This window comes from Grammomys surdaster, unplaced genomic scaffold (genome assembly GCF_004785775.1).
Source record: "Grammomys surdaster isolate TR1022 unplaced genomic scaffold, NIH_TR_1.0 187, whole genome shotgun sequence".
In the NCBI taxonomy this organism is placed as follows: domain Eukaryota; kingdom Metazoa; phylum Chordata; class Mammalia; order Rodentia; family Muridae; genus Grammomys; species Grammomys surdaster.
The window spans coordinates 4582958-4604120 of NW_021604632.1; the positions used below are offsets into that span (position 1 = coordinate 4582958).

General features: G+C 45.9%; 2 protein-coding genes across 5 annotated transcripts in view; one reads left to right on the forward strand and one right to left on the reverse strand.

Moving 5' to 3' along the window:
* Glg1 (golgi glycoprotein 1) overlaps positions 1 to 10779 on the forward strand; it is a 105895-nt gene extending 95116 nt beyond the window's left edge. The window contains exons 20-26 of the mRNA XM_028768519.1: positions 148 to 271; positions 1282 to 1424; positions 1592 to 1693; positions 2522 to 2629; positions 3649 to 3769; positions 4498 to 4604; positions 6316 to 10779. Of these exons, the coding sequence (XP_028624352.1) occupies positions 148 to 271; positions 1282 to 1424; positions 1592 to 1693; positions 2522 to 2629; positions 3649 to 3769; positions 4498 to 4604; positions 6316 to 6483 (873 nt within the window). The 3' untranslated portion in view covers positions 6484 to 10779. The remainder of the gene's footprint in view (positions 1 to 147; positions 272 to 1281; positions 1425 to 1591; positions 1694 to 2521; positions 2630 to 3648; positions 3770 to 4497; positions 4605 to 6315) is intronic.
* A 4386-nt stretch (positions 10780 to 15165) lies between these two features.
* Pdpr (pyruvate dehydrogenase phosphatase regulatory subunit) overlaps positions 15166 to 21163 on the reverse strand; it is a 44343-nt gene continuing 38345 nt past the window's right edge. For all 4 annotated transcript variants that reach the window (XM_028768521.1, XM_028768522.1, XM_028768523.1 and 1 more), the window contains one exon: positions 15166 to 20318. In XM_028768521.1, the coding sequence (XP_028624354.1) occupies positions 19914 to 20318 (405 nt within the window). In that variant the 3' untranslated portion in view covers positions 15166 to 19913. The remainder of the gene's footprint in view (positions 20319 to 21163) is intronic.

Genomic DNA, 21163 nt, shown 5'->3' on the forward strand with positions numbered 1-21163 from the left:
ATTCTTTGCTTAGGTCAAGTGATGCCTTGGACTTGTGCTTCTGTGAGCTCCCTGGTAACTGGAAAAAGCACTAGGTAAACCAAAGATCACAGGTAGATTATTTGCCAGTATGAGAGCCATTTTCATATAATTTTGTTTTCTTTGCAGCGGTTCTGTCCAGAAGCAGATTCTAAAACTATGTTGCAGTGTTTAAAACAAAACAAGAACAGTGAATTGATGGATCCCAAATGCAAACAGATGATAACCAAGCGTCAGATCACCCAGAACACAGGTACGTCTTGGCTCAGCTTTCCTGCTTCTGTTGAGCATATCCCAAGTAGAACTGGCAGGACATGTTGTTACATGTTGTTATCTGACTTGTGTACTCTCCTCCTCTGCAGGCCTTCCAGAAAGATAGAATGAAGGTCAAGGGAAGGAGGCTGAAAACCTGAACAGCTGACTTAAAAAGCATAGAAAATAAATAACCATTAGATTTACTCTAGAATTTCAGACTTCATGAGCACGGTCAATCATTTTCAGAGGGAAAATTTCAGCTCTTGCCTGGGAAACTTTGTACCTTAGTGGACAAAAATTGTTAGATATTTCTTTCAAAATGATCTGTTATGGACAAGGTTTCTGCTGTCCAAATGATTGTTTGTTTTAAATATTGGACCACAGATCCTTGCAGAGCTGCTGCAGAGGTGCAGGTTCCTGAGAGCCAGCCAAGTGTCCTTGAGCTGAGTCTCATTGCTGATTAGCAGTGTTGGGGAAAATAGGTGTGGTAGACACACATTTAATCCCAGCACATGAAAGGCTGAGGCAGGAGGATTGTTAAGTTCATGTCTCAAAACAGTGTGACTAGCAGGCCTGCCGCCATGCCTTTTCTCCTCTGAAGAGATACATTCCTTGAATTATAGGAAGTCCTTCCTTTAAAAACAACAGCAATCGTGGCATGACAACTCATCTGCCATTAACTAACATAACAAATTGGTGTTTATATTTGTGACCGTTGGTATAATATGTGCCCATGACTCCCATCCCCACCCCTCTTTTGTTTTTTTGAGACAAGGTTTTTCTGTAACTCTGGGTGTCTTGGAACTTTAGACCAGAAATAGCTCAGACTCACAGAGATCCAATTGCCTCTCTCCAGAGTGCTTGCACCACCACCGCCCTCTTTGCTAATATGCACCCCAGCTAATTGCAGCCCAACTAATATGTCCCCTTTGAAAGATGGATTTTCAAAAATTTATGAAAGTTTACAGGTGAACCATTTCATCACACACTGACATGTTTTTACTCTAGATTACCGCTTAAATCCCGTGCTAAGGAAGGCCTGTAAAGCTGACATCCCTAAATTCTGTCATGGCATCCTGACCAAGGCCAAGGATGACTCGGAACTAGAAGGCCAAGTCATCTCATGCCTCAAGCTGAGATACGCTGACCAGGTACGCTGGCCTGGCTCTGTAGAGCTGCACTGACGAGCATTTTCTCCATGGACATCACTAGAGCACCCTCCTGTTGGCATGTTTATGCCTTCCCAAGCTGGGATCTGAGGGCTCAGATAAATCTGATGCTCTCGGGTGCGCTGATTTAGTCTCCTTTGTCTCTCTAGCGCCTCTCTTCAGACTGTGAGGACCAGATCCGCATCATCATCCAGGAGTCTGCTCTAGACTACCGCCTGGACCCTCAGCTCCAGCTGCACTGCTCAGATGAGGTAGGATGTGGGTGCTAAGGAGGGCTTCCCCAAAGAGGTGACAGGAGAAAGCTCTATACCGTACTTTCTTCCTAACAGGGCTACTTACAGGCCTGTCTTGTAGGGAAGACTTCCAGGTTCTACATGACACTGAACCAATCTTAGCATCAGTTTGTTACACTACACTACTGCTTCCATGATCTACTATTGAATAAGAATATTCTTTTATAATTACTTTTCTATGTACTGTTATCCTCCCTGATGATTCTGGATAGCCATTCAGAACCCCTCAAGACTTGCCAGAAAAATGAGAGTGCTCTCCTAGTGCCTCTAAGTGCCTGTCCTTGGAAATAATTGATCTGCTCAGCTAGAAAAAGCCACCTGACAAGCCCTGCTTAGATTGCTCTTAAAGCTATCTAAAGAAGGTGGTTTACTCGCTTTTCTGAAGATCATGTTTGGGAAGTCTGTGAGTTCATGTCACATGCAACACATGTCAAGTTGACCTTCCTCCTGTGGAATCCCAGAGGAACAGTGCAACTCATTTCAGAACTGACAGTGAACTTTGAATGGAGAACAGAACTTGGGCATCTGGAATCAAGTGCGGGTGTGGGGAGGGCACAGTCCACTAGGAAGCTGCTAAGCTGAACCTTGGGTTCATGTCTGGGAGAATCATCATTATGTTAGAGGCCCAGGATTCTAAAGGTGTTGGCATTGCTGTCCCTGAGAAGCAGGCCCATTCAGAGTCAGCAACAGGCACTGTGTTTTCAGGGCTAGTTGGACAGAGTTGGTCTTCTCTGGAAGCCAGTTGTTTCTCAGCAGGACAGCCATGTTTTCTTGTTTCCTGAGTAGATTGCCAATCTATGTGCTGAAGAAGCAGCAGCCCAGGAGCAAACAGGCCAAGTGGAGGAGTGTCTGAAGGTCAACCTGCTCAAGATCAAGACAGAGCTGTGTAAGAAGGTAGCCACATCCCCAGCACGCCTCACCGCTCGCCGCCTCCACTCTTCTTTTGATTCTATTACATTAGTTATTGGGAGAGACATAGAATAATGGTCAAGGACCATATTACTGTTTGAAAAGAGGTAACAGCATAGAATGCCGGTAGAAAGGCTTATATTTTATATTTCAATACTTTTTTTGTTTTTTTATGAGACAAGGGTTTCTCTGTGTAACCCTGGCTGACTTGGAATCCACTCTGTAGTGCAGGCTGGCCTCAAACTCAGAAATTGACCTGCCTCAGCCTCCCAAGAGTTGAGACTAAAGGCTTATGCTACCACAGCCAGCTTGAATTTGGTTTTCAACCATCTCCTACCTTTCTTCAAAATGTGGACTCAAATACATTCAGCACAGCCTTTATAAAATATACCCTTACTTGATTGAGTAATTAGGTCTTTTTTAAAGTTATGTGTATATGTTATCTGCATGTGCATATGTGAACATAAGTCCCTGGTGCCCAAGGAAGCCAGAGGTATTGGATATTGTAGGTGTTAGGAACCAAACTTAGGTCCTCTGGAAGAGCAGCAAGTACTCTTAGCCACTAAGCCATGTCTCCAGCCTCTTGATTGAAAAGTAGAACTCAGAAGTTAAACTTATAGGCTGTATGTTAAAATTCTCAATCTAATTTTTGAGTTTCACATTGTTCAGGTTTTCAAAAGAAACAATAACTATTATATAAATAAAATACTAACATATACATACTTTAAAATAATGTGGCATGCCAGAGTGTCAAGAACCCTGCCCGATCATCCAGTCTGTGTATACTATCCTGGACTCCTCAGAAGTAGTTAGCAAATTAAATTAGGTGCCAAAAATCTACATTCTGTGCATATTTAGTCATTACCACCCTCCTATCCCAGAATAGTTTCTCCTTCACCTTCACTCTTTGGCTTGTTTGTTTGCATGTTCTATAGAGTATTACAGACAGTAGGTTGGGTGCATTCTTCTACAAAGCTCTCTCCACAATGAACTTCCCTTTTCAGGAAGTGTTAAACATGTTGAAGGAAAGCAAAGCAGACATCTTTGTGGACCCAGTTCTTCACACAGCATGTGCCTTGGACATTAAACACCACTGTGCAGCCATCACCCCTGGCCGTGGGCGTCGTGAGTAATGTTTGTTCAGTCTTTTCCTTTCTGAACTTTTTTGGGCAGAACAAAAGCTACCTTTGAGTTACTAGTTGCTGCTACTCTGTTCTGTGGCTATTATCCAGTCATATACAGCATCTCTGTATGTCTGCTTGATGGTAAAGCTAGGCTTTGGTGGCCATGAGTTTGGGAACAGTTGTGCAGGTTTGAATTGATCAGAGCCAGAGATTTCATGAAAAAAATTAATTTGAGGTATTTATTATATAATTCAGGTACAGCTAGGCATAGTGGTGCACACCTTTAGTCCCAGCACTTAGAAGCAGAGAGAGGCAGATCTCTTTTGAGTTCAAGGCCAGCCTGGTCTATATAGAGAGTTCCTGGAAAGCCAGAGCTACATGGAGAGTCTCTGTCTTCAAAAAAAGTTCAATCACCATCATACCCCCTTCCCCCCTTTCCCACACTGAGCATCTCAGGGGCCATGATAGGCACTATGGCAGCTTCTCGGCATCTGGAGCCCAGGTGACACATAGCTTGTTGACCAGGAACACTCAACGAAAATAGGAGGTATTAACAGTTCTTGAGCAGCTGACACTGCTCACCAGTGGGATCTTGATAAAGGTTTTTAGAAAGAATTTGACTCTGTTAGTCCTGAAGAGCTGAGTTCTCAGATGCATGGGAATCTTCTTCCAGATTTTACAAAATTATTTCTGTGCAGTTGCAAACTTCTTATTCATTTGCTTCCACAGAGATGTCCTGCCTGATGGAGGCCTTGGAAGATAAGCGAGTGAGGTTGCAGCCAGAGTGCAAAAAGCGCCTGAATGACCGAATTGAAATGTGGAGTTACGCAGCCAAGGTACAGACCGAGAGAGCATCTGACGTGGCAGCCTCCTGCCAGTCTTTGTCTCTGTGGCATATGTCATTGATGTCATCTTGGCTAGAAATTGAGCAGTAGGTATATTCCAAAAATCAGGCCAGGTGGTAGTATACAGTCCTATCTCTGTGAGTTCTAGGCCAGCCAGGCCTATGTAGAGAGACCCTGTCTCAAAAAAAAAAAATTATTATTTCTAAATCTGGACTGTTTATGAACTGTTTATGAACCCTGAAGTCTCCTTCACAGCAGACTGACTAAATCTACAAAGCGTTGTCTCAGTGTCCCAGACTCCACTACTGAAAGGTTAGCATTTATCATAACTGTCAGCCATCCCTTCACATCTCCTCAAAGAAAGAAGCCATGTGTGAAGCCCCAGGTTAGGTGGAAGAGCAGATACTAAGTCACTTCCCATGTTGTTGTCCTCTCCTTTGAGCTGCTCGGGTTGTCACTCACTGCTTGTTGTGTGTGGACAAATCTTGTTACTCTCACCCCTCCCTATGCTGCTCTTACATACATATCATGAACCTAGGAGCCACTCAGGTTTCCCTTGACCATGCTTCTGGGATGATACAAAAGAACAGTTTTATGTACACCTAGGAAACCTTTGGTCCTGGTTCTATCATATGAGGTACCACACTGACTCATTGGCATATGCAGTGGGAATTGAGGATGAAAACAGTTAAACCATAAATGTCCAAGATTGGTGTGCAGTAAAGTGTAGTCTATCATTAAGTGATGATTATACAATGTTTTTGATGTGGAAATACTTACAGTGTGGTGGTTAATAAGTAAAGTCACATTAAGAAACTCGATAGAGACCAGCCAGAGTCGTGGTCGAGCCTGTAATCCCAGTGCTTGGAGGTGAAGCAAGTGCAGCACAAGTTTGAGCCAGCCTGCAAGACCTTCGTCTAACAACAGTAAAAATGTTGAAATGAGACTTTATATCCACAACAGAAGAGGAAGAAAAGAAAAATATAAAACATGGTCTCAGCTTTTCAGAGTCCTGTCCACGGGTCCAGGCGCTCCTAGTGCGTTAACAACCCTTGAGGATGGTGGCACCTCTTTGTGTCTTTCTCTATCTGTTTGGGCAGGGGAGACCTGCAGTTTATGATCCAGAAAGAGTGTTATAGCTGTGTGATTTCCTTCCCTATCTCTTCATGAACTAAAAGATAGGGTGTACACGATGGCTGAGTGGATAAAAAACCTGAAGACCGGAGGCCAATCCCTGGAGCCTAGTTAGAAGCAGAAGGAGTACACTGACTCCAGAGTGGTCCTCTGACCTCCACATGTCATCAGGGCATGTGTGCACCTACATACTCACATCTTATACAGACACTTGCACAGAACAAGAATAGCAGTAATATTTAAAATAAAAAAAAAAAAGGCCAAGTGTTATGCTATGTGTCATTAATCTCACCACTTGAGAGTCAGAAGCAGGTAGATCTCTGAGTTAGACCAGCCTGGGCTACATAGTGAATTCCAGGCAGCCAGAGATACCTGGTATAGTTCTTCATATGAAGAGCTCATGTATGAAGAGACTCCATTTAAAAATATATTTTTTTTAAATTAAAAGAATTTCTAATTTAAATTATAGAAAAAAAGATGATTGAACTAGGAATCCAAGGGACGAGCTAGACATAGCCCTGCCACCTACCCAGCTTACCCTTGGGGTCATATTGCTGTCTCCCTTCAGGTGGCCCCAGCAGACGGGTTCTCTGATCTTGCCATGCAAGTGATGACATCCCCCTCAAAGAACTACATCCTGTCTGTGATCAGCGGGAGCATCTGCATATTGTTCCTGATCGGCCTGATGTGTGGACGGATCACTAAGAGAGTGACACGAGAGCTGAAGGACAGGTAGAGCCGCCTGACCACCAAAGGAGCCGCCTGCCCAGGCCCGCCCGCGTGTACAGCCGTCCTGTATAGTGTACCCTCTCACCTCGCCCTTCTAACAGTGGCACCAACATCCACAGTAGAGCAGCACCGGGTGCCCACTGCATCTTCCCATCCAGACCTGGCCATGTCCTCGTTGTCCTTCTCCTCCTCCCAGCTGCCCTTGCAGCATCGGCAGCTGGCTGCTTTGGTGGTAGCTTTTGTTGGTGAAGGTTTACCTGCCTGTAGACAATTCTGTTATACCAACAGAACTGCTGGTACTTCCAGAACCGACTCACCTGACCTGCAACTCAAATTTTTTTTAAAAACAAAAAAAACAAAAGACAAAAATATTTAAAAAGGAAAAAATGTATATAGTAGACCATCTCCTTCAGTCTTGACTCAGCAGTAAGATTACTTCTTTCATGTAAATGCAGCAGGTGTCAGCAGGACGTGGAGGAGAACATGCACATCCGGTGCCTGATCATTGAAATGTCGGTTTCCTCTCCTAGAAGCAACTATGGGCCACATCAAGGCAGGAACTTCAGCAAGTAGTGGGGACACTCAGCAGCCTGCTCTAGGCTTGTTTGCTTCTACTGCAGTGTGATGCCTTCTACCCTCTACCCTAGACAAGCTACTGCTCCCATAGCAACAAGCATTTCTGTGATCTCCCCACTTCAGTGCAGACACGAGCCTCCCCGGGTCATTGGCAGACTAGGAAGCAAGTCTGAAGCAGGCCTGAGGGCACAGCCAGCAGGGGCCCAGCCATCATCTTCCTCCAGGATGGGATGGAGCTGCCTCATCTTGATGAACCCTGCTAAGTGTGGGGTTCCCTGGAAGTTCTCTACCTCAACAGGAAGTAGTTACTAAGTTGGGGTATGGGGCTTCTAAGATGAGGGTGGGGGTGGCAGGGCAGGAAGGAACAGGTGTAGGACTCACTTCACTTAGTTTTTTGAGCAACAGTACAGGCCAGAAATGATGGCTTCTGCAGATGTAGCGTGGTCTCGGGTGTGTGACTGGCATTGAAGGCTAGCTCTCTGTACATGCCAGGCAGACTTCTCTGACAAGCTCCGTGGTGCCTCTAAATGAAGGGATGTGGGAAGTGATTGCATTAAAAGATGGAGGATTTTCTTCATTCTTTTCCCCTTTCTGTTCATTTGCTGTGTGTACCCACTCTAGTAGGCACTGGCTAAATGTTATATTTTGGTGATTTGACAACCTTCCATAATCTGAGCTTTACAGGAGCAGGGTTCCCAGCTGTCTTCCCTTATGCCTCCAGTGAGAAGATGACAGGGCTGGTGCATAGGAGGGAGGAGCCAAGGCACTGCAGTTCCCCTTCGGCGAGTTTGGGCCATGGTGTCCCAGTGACTGTACAGAGGGTGGCATGTACAGTAGGAGATATATTTATATAATATATATTTTATTAACCTGTTAGATGTCCACAGAGTATTATAAATCATGTGCCTAAACCTGTCCAAACAGACCCAGGCCCTCTGCGGTGCCTCCCTGCTCCTGCCTCCCATGTGCACCTACAGATGCTGCTGCACCTGAGCAGTGTGTCTTCCTGAGATGTGTTCAGTGCAGGCTGTGTCAGTTGCTCCAAATTACTCCGTGTCTGACCTGACTGACATTCATTTGAATACTGTGGTTTTCTTTTCTGCTGCCTTTTCTGTTGGCAGTGAGTTCCAGGGCTAGCTGTATATCCCCTGCATAGGGCAATAGAAGTCACCAGGGGAACTGCTTGCTAAGCTGCCTGGGCCTATGTACTGCTTTTAGAGTCTTCCTGATTCTCAGCAGCTGTCCTGGGATTCTTGAGTTTAATGAGACTTAAAACCCTTGCTCTGTAAGCATCCTCCTCCACTTCTAACTGGCTGAGCCAATATAAAGGCCCCTCTCTCCCCAAGACTCTCTGTGTCAGACTGATGTTCACCATTAGACAGAGGGTAGAATCATAGCTCTGATCCCTGTACCCTCCCTTCTGATATGTGCTTCTGACATGTCTTAGCTCTTCTGTTTCTGCACTGACAGGAATCCATACTGCATGCAGCAGATTTCGAGGTTTCGTAGGTTTCGTGAGTTTGGTCCTTTGCCATTAGAAATGGTCCGAATAGAAAAGATAGCTACTAGTGTCTTGAATTGCTTAGTACAAGGAAGTGATCGTGTTCCTTGGAGTAGTTCTTATGACTTGATGGTCCTGGTCTTAAACAGATTTTTCTAGTCTATGTCTATGGGGCTCAGTGCTATCTATTCTATAGCTCATTGGGCTTAGTGGAGTGGGCTTTGTGCCTCACAAGTCAGTCATGGGTATAAATTAGATAGACATGAACTCATCAAGAACCCTGACCTACTACAGTGGAAGCCAAAGTCTGAGCCTTGCCCTTCACTGTTCTGCCTTCATTGCCTAAGAATAGAAGTAGTCAGGAGGTTTAGGCCAAGGCCTCAGGCACTACTAAGTCTCTGTGGTCTAGCTTTGCCAGCTCTTGCCAGTGTCTTGGGGACTGTTGGTGGTACACTTCCCTTTGCTATTTCAAAAATCTGGGGCCCGTGCCTGGGCCAAGGCCTCTGTGTACCAGGAGGTCAGAAATCTGATAGTGAGCCAAGAACAAGACAAACTAAATTTCTTTTCTGACAGGGCTTCTCCCAGTAAAGGAGCAAGATGTTTCTTTTACTCAGTCCCTGGACTTGACTGTTGCTGCTGCTGTCGGAGATATGTTAGCAGTCTGACCCTGGGAAAGCCTTAACCCCTGCATTGCCACAGAACTTCTGGCCACCATTTCCAGCCCCGGTTCTGTGGATCAAGCCAGATTGCTGAGGCATGCATCCTTACTTAGTAGGTCAGGGCACTGCAGAGCCACTGATGAAGTAGCATTTAGTTATCAGGTGATAACAGAGTTCAGGACAGGCACCATGGCTGCCACCTCCTGTTCTTAGCTAGGAGCACACAGTCCACTGTCCCAGATGAGTTGGCAGAAAATTATTATCCAACCTTTTATGTCTTCCTGTTTCCTGAAATCAACTGATGGAAGATGCCCTGATTTTCAGACACTAGGACTAGGATGGAGTTATGTGGTCCGTGTCCTCAGCCTTCCTGAGAGAGCGCTCACTCTTGCGTACCAGTGTGACTTCCAGAACCCCTAGCCTACCTTAGAGGCTATGGTACCATTTCTGGACTTTCTGGAAAGAAACCTCCCTTCGACTCTTTTTTCCCTGCCCCAAAACAAGCTTTTTCTACTTGCCCCTGATTCAGTATTTCAGAAGTCAGCCAGCCCGGTCTGGCAACTTGCAGCCTAAGACAGGGCCAGAGAACCAAAAGAAGGTGGTGGCTTTTTGAGTCACATGCTTCTTGGAAGTTTGTTTTTTCCTCTTGTGAGTTTGAAAACTCACACAGCTCAGAACTTCCTCTTGAGTTTTTTACCCTTTAGGCACACTAAGTAGTTCTGAAGAGTATGGCCTTCAGGGCCCAGGTCTGACCCATCTCTGCCCCACTTGGCTTCAGTTCCCAAGGGGCTGTACCTTACTCTGGCCTCCCCTTCCATCCATGTAGCTTTGTTTTGCCATCTGTCCAGCCACACTTTTCCTTGGTCTCTCCACTAGGCCAAATTTCCCTTTCTTCTACCCAGACCTCAGACAACAGTAAGTTGTAAGCAACCAAGATTAAACCTCAGGGTGACACACTCCCCTAAGCAGACAGTGAGGCTGCTGTGGAGGCCAGGGGCTGCTTGTCACCCAGAACATGAAGATACAGTTGTCTGTGCAGGTAGGTGGTGGCAGGATCCTGTCAGGGATCTTCTGTGACATCTTTATCCTCTACCTGGGCACTGAGCACCAGGCAGTGGAGAGCTTCCGGGGTGAGGAGGCTTGCAGACAGGCCGGGTCTCTATGTCATGTCTCACTTTTTCCCAGCCCACACTGACATGAGAAGCTCAGAGCATGTGGTCCTTTGCTGGAACAGGTCTCAGCTCACTTGGCAGCACAGTGGTGACAGAGGGCTTCCTGATAGCAAGCAGGTCAGTCACAGAAAAGTTGCAGAGTGTGTGGCATGCTGTGCAGGGTCTTGGGCCTCTAACCTGGTTTTGCTTTTTGTTTTTGTTTTTTGAAAGAAAAGTACAATTAACAAACCTTTTGTAAATGGATTTCCTTTCTATGTATAAATTCCCTGCAGTTTCTTGTTTTTACATGTTCATGCTGTGTAATTTTGAGATGTTACTGAGATTCTGAACATAATGTGCATTTTTTTCTGTACAGATGAAATGGGAGAATTTAATAAAGAGTTTGCAGGTTTGTACTTGTCGAATATTCTCTGTAGTGAACGGGAATACTCTCTTGCCCTTGCAGGTTTACAGAGATGTGAGCCAACTTACACACACAGGCCTTGCCGACAGGGTCCTCGGATCCTAGCTTGTTGGGGTCCAGCAAGGTAAGACCGCAGGATTTGGAAGGGGAACCTGCATCCCCTTTTCAGGGAGCTGCAGCAGGTTGAGAGGTACATCTTGGGTTTCTTCAGTGGGGCTGCTTTTTCCTGAATTACTCATTCTTCCCATGTGTGAGAGGCTCTGTCCTAGAGAGGACACAGGCATGCCACCTCTTCTGGGTATCCAACATATGGCTAGCGTGGCCCTACAGCTGGTACCCAGCTCAGCCCTTGCCATTACCTTCATCAAGCCCCTCTCTTCACCGCCCTAGCCAGCAACCCCTAAACACTCTACCCAGCAACTGTAGAATATAGTTTATTTTATTTCTGTGGAACACTTGTCAACTTATACCATGCCTTGAGCTACTTGTGTTTCAAAGAATTCTAGTCTCCCAAATATTTTCTAGCCACAGATTAATTTGAGGTCAACAGTGAAAAGATACATAGAAACATTTAGCAATTAACCCACAATTCATTGAGTAAATCAGGAAATAAATATTATCCCAAAAGATTGGAAATGTGTTGAGAGGCAGCCAAAGCAATAGTGGACTGGAAAGATGGCTTCGAAGAGTTCTTCTTATTCTTCCATAGGACCTAGGTTCAGTTTCCAGCACCCACATGGCAGATCACAGTCATCTGTAACTCCAGTTCCAGGAAATCCAACATCTGACCTTGGGCACCAAGCACACACATGATACACATAACATACTTACATGAACATAAAACATTTACAAAATAAAATTATTTTTACTTTTAAAAAAATAACGAAAGCGTGGGCTGACATGATGTCTAAGTACCTACCTCCAAATCTCATCATTGTCTGAGTTCAGTCCTTGTGACCCACATAGTAGAAAGAGAAAATGAACTCTCTGAAGTTGTCTGCCATCCACATGTGCACACACACAACTTTCTATTTGTTGCTAGAGAAATGGTTTATTAGTTAAGAAGACTGGCTGCCCTGAGAGGACGCCTCCTCAACAAAGGGGTTGCAGTCAGAGTGAGGCTTTCCCTGGCTGAGCTGCAGTGCTACCTTTAACAGCTCCACTTAGCAGCTGAGCTGAGGAGCTCTGGAACCTCAGCCCTGATCCCTTCTTCCCTTCCTGGCTCCTTCCGATGAAAGTCACAGCAGCCAGCAAACCTCATGAACGACATTTATTATGAGGGATAAATTCAGGATTGGCTACCTCTGCTCTGGTGAGAAGACAGCATTGAGTTGAACAGCGGGGGCAGAGCTTATAGAGGATTCCTTATGGGCTTGAGCTTTTCAGGGCAGAGATTTCTAGCATGGAGATTGGTGAGATTTCAAGTCCCAGGATTGGGGAAACTCAGGGAGTGATAAGTTTTCCTATTCAGGGATTGGTGGGTTTCTTTGGGACGCTCAGGGATTGGTAGCTTTACCTGTTGAGACTTTTCACTTAAAATTAGCATAATCTTGGAAGAATTCTATTGAAGCCCTGGAGTTACAGAGGCTGGAAGCCCCATTTATAACAGAAAGGTCTGGAACAAGGGCCTAGTGCTAGAAGGGGTGAGGGCTAGAGCTCAGGTGGGGGCCTGCAACTTTCCTGCCTTGAGAGTTTGCAAAGTTTACCATGGGAGTCAACGGCCTGGAAGCCAAGTTTTCTCTCCATTTACATATATAGACCCTGTGAGTACCTGGTGTCTGTAGAGGTCAGGAGATGTTATTGGATCCCCTGGGTTTATAGAGGGTTGTAAGATGTCATTTGGGTGGTAACTAAAGAACACAGTCCAAGATACACCATTTCTCTTGCTGTCTGTGGAAAGGATACATTGGAGTGTGCAGGCGCGGGTTGAAGGTGTTGAGAAGCTGCACCTGAGCAAGGTTAGGTCCTCAAGAGATCAGAGGGCCACGTCTACACCAGTGTAAAGGAACGTAGCGACACATATTTAAGCTAGTGATGAGTGCTGTGAAAACTGGGGGATGTGACTGGGAGTTGGAGGGGATGCAAGGTAGATGTTTCTGAGGCTCGAGTAAACAATGCTTTTCCCTCTGGGCAGCCGCCTGGAGTAAGACAGGAAATCAGGTCGGCTGATTCGGCCGCCGAGGCCAAAGCCTAGCACGGAAAGGCCTTAAGCGACGCGCAGGGACGGAGAACAGCGACCACCGGCAGAGACCTGGCTCTGGGCTGCGGACCCAGCGCGCAGGACCGGGGCTCGGGCCTGGCGGCAGACGATCACCCGAGCTGCCCACGCTGGGTCGAGGCTCTGGCCCGGCTCCGATGCCCGGGCTCTTCGCACAGACCGAGGCCGGCGGGAGGCCGGGAGCGGGGAACGAGGCGGGCGGCAGCATCACACCCGCACGCCGCCATCTAGGCAGAGAGGGAGGCGTCGCGGGAGGGGCGGGGCCTGGCGAGACCCAAACAAGCCCACGTGCGGGCCGGCCCGTCGCGGTGACGTCACGGCGCGTTGGCGCGCGCGCCCGCCTTACCCTTGCCGCGGGCCGTAAAGCGCGGAAGGTCGCGGGCCCCTGCGGTCCCGGAACTTTGCGCTCTGCGTCCCGCCCCCTCCCCATTCCCTGTCCCCCTTTCCGGCCGGCGCAGACCCTCTGCCGCGGTTGTGCTGCCCTTCACTTCCGCCGGGCGTTGCTGAGCGCGCTGCCCGCAAGCGGCGGGCCCGTGAGGTAGGAAGCCGGCTAGGACCTGCTGCTCCGGGCGGCCTTCTGGTCCCGTGAACTCCTGCGCCCCGCACTCCCCTGTCGTCTGAGCTTTGGGCTCCGGCTCCCAGCTATTCGTCCCGGTGTCTGAGGCGGTGCCACCGGTCGGGCGCCAGAATTCAGGCAGCGGAGCTGTGCGGGCCTCGGGGACCGGCGCCGGCCGCCGCGGGCCTGCGCGCGGGCTCTCCCAGGGCGGCCGGGCCTCGGGGCGGGCTGCGGCTCGAGCGGGCACGCAGCTGCTGTCACGGCCAGCTGTGGCCCCGCGTCTCTGCAGGTGGAATGCTTTGCCACCTTGAAACGTGCGTTCCGGCCGTGCTTTACCAACTCCTGTCAGAGACTTATGGCGGTGGGGTTTCCAGTGGGTGACTTGGGGTGACTGTTGTGTATGATCCCGAGGTTCGGTTCCACGGTCTCCAAGCCTACTTCGAACATCTATGCAATCCTGATTTGTAGGGATGGCGATGTGATCGAGGGTCTAGTTATAAAGACGTCCTTTAAGGATCCTCTTTTTGGCGGCGGGGACTTGTATAATTTTTTCAAACTCTTTTGAGCATTGGTGCATTTGTTGAAAAACACTGCATCCTGAACTTGCAGGATCAGACTGTTTACAGTGGCTCATTCTATTGCTTTTAAACTTGTCCTGGTGATTCCTCTGAGTTACATGTGGGGGACGCATCAGTGTACATTTATTTAGCCTTCATTCTTTGTGACCTGTGGCTTATGCTGTTAACAGAGGGAGAATTCGGGAGTTGTTAGAACTGTCACTGTTACTGTCTTTTAAAAACAGAGTCTCGACTGTGTCCCAGGCTCACCTGGATCCTGGGGCATTTCTCCTAATTGAGTATCCAGTGTGGTGGGAATTACAGGTGTGAGCACTGCTCCAGGATTGAGCTGCCACCTTGTTGGTGTAAGATCTGGGCGCAGTCAGTCTGGATCTTAAGGCTGTTTAGAAGTTACTAGTAGCCGTGCGGTGGTGGCAAATACCTTTAATCCCAGCACTTGGGAGGCAGAGACAGGAGGATTTCTGAGTTCGAGGCCAGCCTGGTCTACCGAGTGAGTTCCAGGACACCCAGGGCTACACAGAGACACCCTGTTTCGAAAAACCAAAAAAAAAAAAAAAAAAGTTACTAGTAGAGCTACACAGTTATGTTCATGAATTTCAAGTAAATACGAAACTTGCTGACCTTTCCTTTTGAACGAGTTTGCTGTTTTCCTGGCTCTACGTCCTTTTTTCTGTGAAACTTGCTTGGTTTTGCTCCCAGGCCTTCAGGAGTTGACTCTCATAACTTCTCTTCCTGGTGTAAATTTTTCTTTTTTCTTCTTTTTTCAAGACAGGGTTTCTCTGTGTAACCCTGGCTGTCCTGGAACTCACTCTGTAGACTAGGCTAGCCTCGAACTCTCAAACTGAGAAATCCGCCTGCCTCTGCCTCCCAAGTGCTGGGACTAAATGCATGTGCCACCACTGCCCGGTTCTGACCTTGATTCCTAAACCCCTTAGCATCAGAGATATAAATAGCTTTATTTTATCCTTTGAGAAGGCAAATAACATGTAACCAAATTAAAGGACATTTCACAAATGAACATTACAATAGCTATGAAAACATCTTTTTATTCATTTATATACCTAATACATGAAAAGAAAATCTCAATTCAAATCCAGCCATCTAGAAATAATTCTGGTCATAAAATACACAATTACTCCATGTGTCCAAAGTCGGCTGAGTTTGCTCTTAAGAAAAATTTATTCCAATATCTAGCATGTCCTCAGGACCACATGCTGACTACACAGGAACAGAAGGGAGCGGAGCAGAACCACGTGCTAAATGCAAATGTAAAGACCTTGATGGCAGCTGCACTGGTGCCTCGTGTATCTTAAGCACTGACCAGAGAGTTAAGTATGAGCCAGAAAAGCTTCCAGTGAATGAGCTGCAGAGCTTTTACCCCACACCTAGCTTATTCTGAGCAAGGAGGGCTGATGTGGGGATGAGAACCTACAGACTGAACATTCGGCTTTCTTCCTACCTCCGTCCGATGCTGGACATCCTGGAGTGTAAGGCACTAGAACTGGCCTGAGAAGTGCGCCAAGCTTCAGTTCTTGGTGTGCAAAAGAAATCTTGGCATAGATCTTTTGAAACATGATAAAAATAACTCCCCCTCCTCTTATAATCTGTCATTCACAGACAAAAAGACAAGGAGGTAGATGTTTGCAAAGATTAAAAACAGGTGACTCAAAATATGAAGGGTGTATAATTATCCAGATATGGACAACTGCTTAGAGGCCAAGAGTCTTATACAGGGAAATGCTGATGTGTGACAGACTGAGATGGCAAAGGTGGAACACTCAATCCTTGGTGAACAGTACCTGGTGCTGGTACTGCTGAGAGACTTCGAGAGAAAGCCCCATACTGATGTGAAAATGGGGGCTTACAGATCAGCACCTTGGAGAGCAAAAAAAGTGGTATAAGGGAGGTGCTGCCAAACCACCCACAGCTCTGCCAGAGCCGAGCTCAGACGTCACTCCTCACCTGCTTCTCCTCAATCTGTGCCTACAGACGTAAGGACAAGATGAACATTCTCCAGCGTAAGAAAAGTGTACTTCTGTTGATACTATGCTGCTTATCAACCTGTGTGAGGTGGTTGTGTTGTGATGCAGAGAATGAAAAAATGACTGGTTGTTCTTCATTGTCCTAAATACAGATCTGTTACCTTGGCCAAGAAGTTAACCAAGAGATAAAAAGATGAAATTTGTAGTTCACACCTGCAAACAGGATGATGGAACTGCTCATCCAGGTCAGTCTTCAGGGCTAGTACCAATACTATAAGGCATGCAAATTCTCTCCAAGGATGGTAAAGAACGTTTCCCATGCTAGCAAAGTGTTCATAAGGTAGAAGACAGTTAACCTGAAAATCAAAGCTGTCACCCACATCCAAAAACAAAGCAGTTAATACCGAAATCGGCAAATTTGCTTTTGATGTTTAGTTACTTTTCTTGGGTACAACAGCCTAGAATACATTTGGTGCAGAGGAGACAGGTCAGAGCTAATGTACTTCCTAACAAATGCCAAGCTGAAGTGGCTAGAGTCCATTGCTGCATAAATGGGCTCTTGGAGACCAGACTGAAGCTAGGGTTTAGAATTGTGCTAAATGATCCTGTGTTCAGGACTAATAAGATCTATAGAAACCCACAGAAAACTACAAATGCAGTGGGGAATTCTCTCAATTAAGACTTCAAGCCATTCCTCCTTGTCCCTTTTTGCAAGTTCTATGCCATGGAAGGGAACTCTGTTACAAGCTTGAGCATATTTCAAATGACTGTGGTAGTCCTGAGAAATAGGCTTTGTATGTGGCATATGAACAGCTAAGAGAAAAGAAGGCCTTTATAATGTTTCAATAAGTATCACAGAAAACTCCCAACTCTAGGTTTTCTATATACTTTGTTACCTTGTTCAAAGAGATTTAATTGCTTCTATAGTCAGAGAACATAAAACCCTTCACCTCTAGGAAGTAGATGTGGTAACAGATTATTCCAGAGAATGTGTCACCTAAAACTGAAGTGTTTGTGTTGTTATACAAGGCACAAACCGGAAGTGTCACACAACTGAGGATGTACAGTGATTGTTCCTTAGTCCTCCTAGATTTTCAGTCATGCCTCTATAGAGCAGTGGTTCTCAACTTTCCTAATGCAGTGACCCCAACCGTAAGATTAGTTTCATTACTACTTCATAACTGTAATTTTGCTACTATTATGAATCACAATGAAAATATCTGTGCTTTCCAGTAGTTTAGGAGACCTGTGAAAGGCTCAGGTCATCTGACCCCCAAAGGAGTTACAACCCACAAGTTGAGAACCACTGCTCTAGACCTACCATTTCTGTTAACAGCTTGCATCTGCTCCTGAGAAGCCCAGTCAGAATGCTCTACCAACACTGGTGAACCAGATATTCTAGGTAAACGGCTCCCTTGACTATTTAAGGTACTTAGGACAATCAAGCATAGACAAAACTGCAGCAAGACAAGCACAGTCTGTAAGCTCTGCTGATATCAGCAACAGCCAGAACTAGTTGAAGGCTTACTAGCCTTCCAACTTAATAGTTAATTAGCTAGAAATTAACAAGTGCAGAAAGGAATCAAAAACTATGCTGAAAACACTCTTGATGACATTTGTTTTTGAATAATATACTAATGACAGTGGCATGCCCAACTGTAAAACTACACTGTTAGTTTTGGAAGTTTTTCTGATTTGGAACTTACGTGGGAACACTTCCATATTTAAAGAGTAAACCTACTGCTTGCTACATTTTTTACTATTGATGCATAGGTTAAAAATGTATTTTGTATTCAATTCCAAATAAACTTTGATTTACACAGACTGGAATGTTACAGCCACGAGCCGTATCTGAGCGAGCACACAGTACCTGGAGCTGTGCGTGTCTACTCCAGCTCCTCGGCAGCTGACTGCTGCTGCCCTGCCCAGCTCTCTAAGGGAGCATTTCTTTCTTTTGCCTAGAAACAGTTCCTCTCATCTCATTAAATACGTATTTTTTCCCAAAATACTAATTCTCCTCACACCAAATTTTAATTGTGTGTCCTTTTAATCAATTAAAATCTCAGAAGCCAAGTAGGAGTGGCCTAACTGGAGAGAATAGCAAGAAATGTGTTAAAAGAGCAGGTCTGAGTGGATAACAGTTCTGCAGAAATGTCAAAGACGACACTTGAGAATTTTGAGCTGCTCTAAAGAAATGAAAGGATTTCTATTAATACCAGTTTAGCAGAACCAGTGCTTCCAGGTTACTGAGAAGTCCAGTTGAATTAAAGGTTTGCACATGTGTGATCGAGGTAGCTTGCTAGCGCACTCTCTCTCCCTCCTCGCCCCCCTTCCTGGTTTTCAGGACAGTGTTTCTCTGTATAGCCCTGGCTCTCCTGGAACTCAAAAAGATCTGCCTGCGTCTGCATCCCGAGTGCTGAGAGAATGCAAGTTTCTCAAAGATTGGGGCAGCTTGTATATGAGCGCAAACAAATTCAGTGTTGATGTTATATAGAACAGCCAGCAGAGAAACCCTGTCTCGAAAAACCAAACCAAAAAAAAAAACCAGCCAGGACATCCAAGTTTCAGCTTCAGAAAACACTGTCACCGCACCTGAAATCCCAGTGTGAAAGAATCTCACAAAAAGAAAACAGCAGTACCGATGAAATGTGTGGTGCATTTGGTGGGTTCCCCACTCACTTCCCATTCCAAAGATTCTATCAAGATGGCTGGGGGTGGGAGTGTAAAGGAGGAGAGCCTGAAAAGAAAAGACGGGAAGCAGTCTCTGGCCTGTACTATACTTACAGTTCTCAGTGGTCATCTGTTTGTGGCTTTGTTCATGCTAGAGATGTAAAGCTTGGGGCTCTGGTAGCTCTCTGGAACGCAGTATGAACAGCATGGTTCACTTAATCACCCAAGACAACCCACCTAATCCCCTCTTCCTCTTCTAAAAGGCTAAGAATGGATGTTGAGGTTGTGGGCAGGCTACACAAGGCACAGATGAGGCTAGAAGTCATCTGAAGAAATCAAGAAAGGAGAGCTTGCTGACCTATGATTAGCTGAAAGAAAAGCAGCATCTGAGTTCACACTGCTCCTGCTGGGAAAAGCAACAGAAAAGGCAGCATGGTTTGTTTGTCCTTTCAAATACTGGCATACCTTTTACTCAGCTAAAAAAACATCATCATGACATAAGATAGCAGAAAATAAAGAAAACTGCAGGCAAGGTGCCCTGGCACAAAGTTGGGGGACATAGGGTGCCAGGTAACTATTTCTCCCTTCCACAGAGCAGACAGTCCGTACAATCCCTCTCATTGGTGAGGTAGATGGTTAAGAGGTATCAGGTGGCAACCTCAGCACAGTGGAACAGAATCATCTGCCTGGTTAAGACACAAGTGATTCCCAGGGCCTCATCAGACACAAAATAATCCACCAAAATTAGCAGGTTACTCTCTAAGAAGCCAAGCCAAGCCAAAGGGAAATGGATTTTTTACCCTAAGGCTTAAATAATACCATCTTGCCTTACAATGAATTTAAAAATCAGTCTGTCACCTGAATACAACTCCACAAGTGGGTTCTGCCTGCTGCTGTGGGAATGTGAGCCTGCTGGAGGGATGAGAAGAACCTGGATTATTAGGAGGGGGTAACAGCAAATGAGAGAAAATGGGAAGACGAGGCTTTCAAGGAAAAAGTTAAGGTCAAATTGAAGACCTAGGAGAGGCAAAGGTACCTTCTGTGAGGAGACGGACAGAGGGAAAATGAGCTCCCAGAATGATCTCCTCATGGTGAGGATGGGAGGAGGGAGGATGTCTTGCATTACTTCCCGTGAAAGTCACTCAGCTCCACATCGTCCTTTCTACGCTTGTGAGTGAAGAAGGAGGTGACAGGGTAGAGCTTGGCCTTGGCCTGAAACCGATGTCCTGCAATGTCAATTTCATATTCTCCTCGGTTGATGAAATCTGCTGTCACCACCTGCTCTTCCCCACTGTCCTCAGAAAAATTGTGTACATAACCCAGGCATACATGGCGCTCAAGAGTGTAGCTATAGGCACTACTGGTGGTCTTGCCAGCATACTTTCCGTTCCGGTAAATGGGTTCTCCCCACCAAGGCCACAAGTCCAAGTCTGTGTCATGGTCATCCAGAATGAACATAACAAGGCGTTTGTACACCCCGGTCTGCTTTTGCTGGAGCAGGGCATCCCGACCAATGAAGTCTATGCCCTAGGAACAAAAAAAGGGAAAAACCCTGAGATGCTGGTCTACAAGATGGCCCTTGGCATGTAAAAGTGGAAAGTACGTGGGTATGCAGCATAAACATTTAGCTAGCTTTTAGAAAATGAGGTTTGAGGGAGGCATTGTGAAAGGCTGTGTACACTGTAGAGACACCAAAGAACTGTTTTTTAACAGCAGAAGTACATACTTCTGTGAATAGATTTCAATCACAAGCCTACACAGAACAAAGAATGTTAGAAAAACTGAAAAGTTAATCAAGAATACTTGCTAGAGGGATGGCAAGATGGCTCAGCAGGTAAAGGCTCTTACCACACAAGCCTAGAAACTAGAATTTGAGCCCCAGAACCCAAGGAAAGTTGGCAGCAAAGAACCAATTCCACAGAGTTAGAGGTAGGTAAGCATGTATCTCCAACAAAAAGCTCCCGTATATGTGTGTACCAATATACTTACATATACAGTAAACAAACTTAATAGTGACTATCATTAATTAAAATACAGGTTAGTTTAAATAAGAACATCTTCACAGCACACAAAAAAATTGTGTGTAATTTTTTTAAGTCCAGTTATATGCAGTGGCCAAGATAAGTAAATAATTGAATAAATAAGTACTATCTGGCACATACGCACACAGCCTGGGCTACACACAGAAAGTTCCAGATCAGCCAGGACAACATAGTAGGACCTTGTCTCAGGAAAGAAAAAAAAAAAGAAAAAAAAAGACTACAGGTGTACCGTCAGGGAACTGCTGAAATACATTGTTGTAAGTAAAGCAAGGTACAAGTTTAACACCACCATCTAGGTTGAAAGTGGGCAGGGAGAATCCTACATTGGCA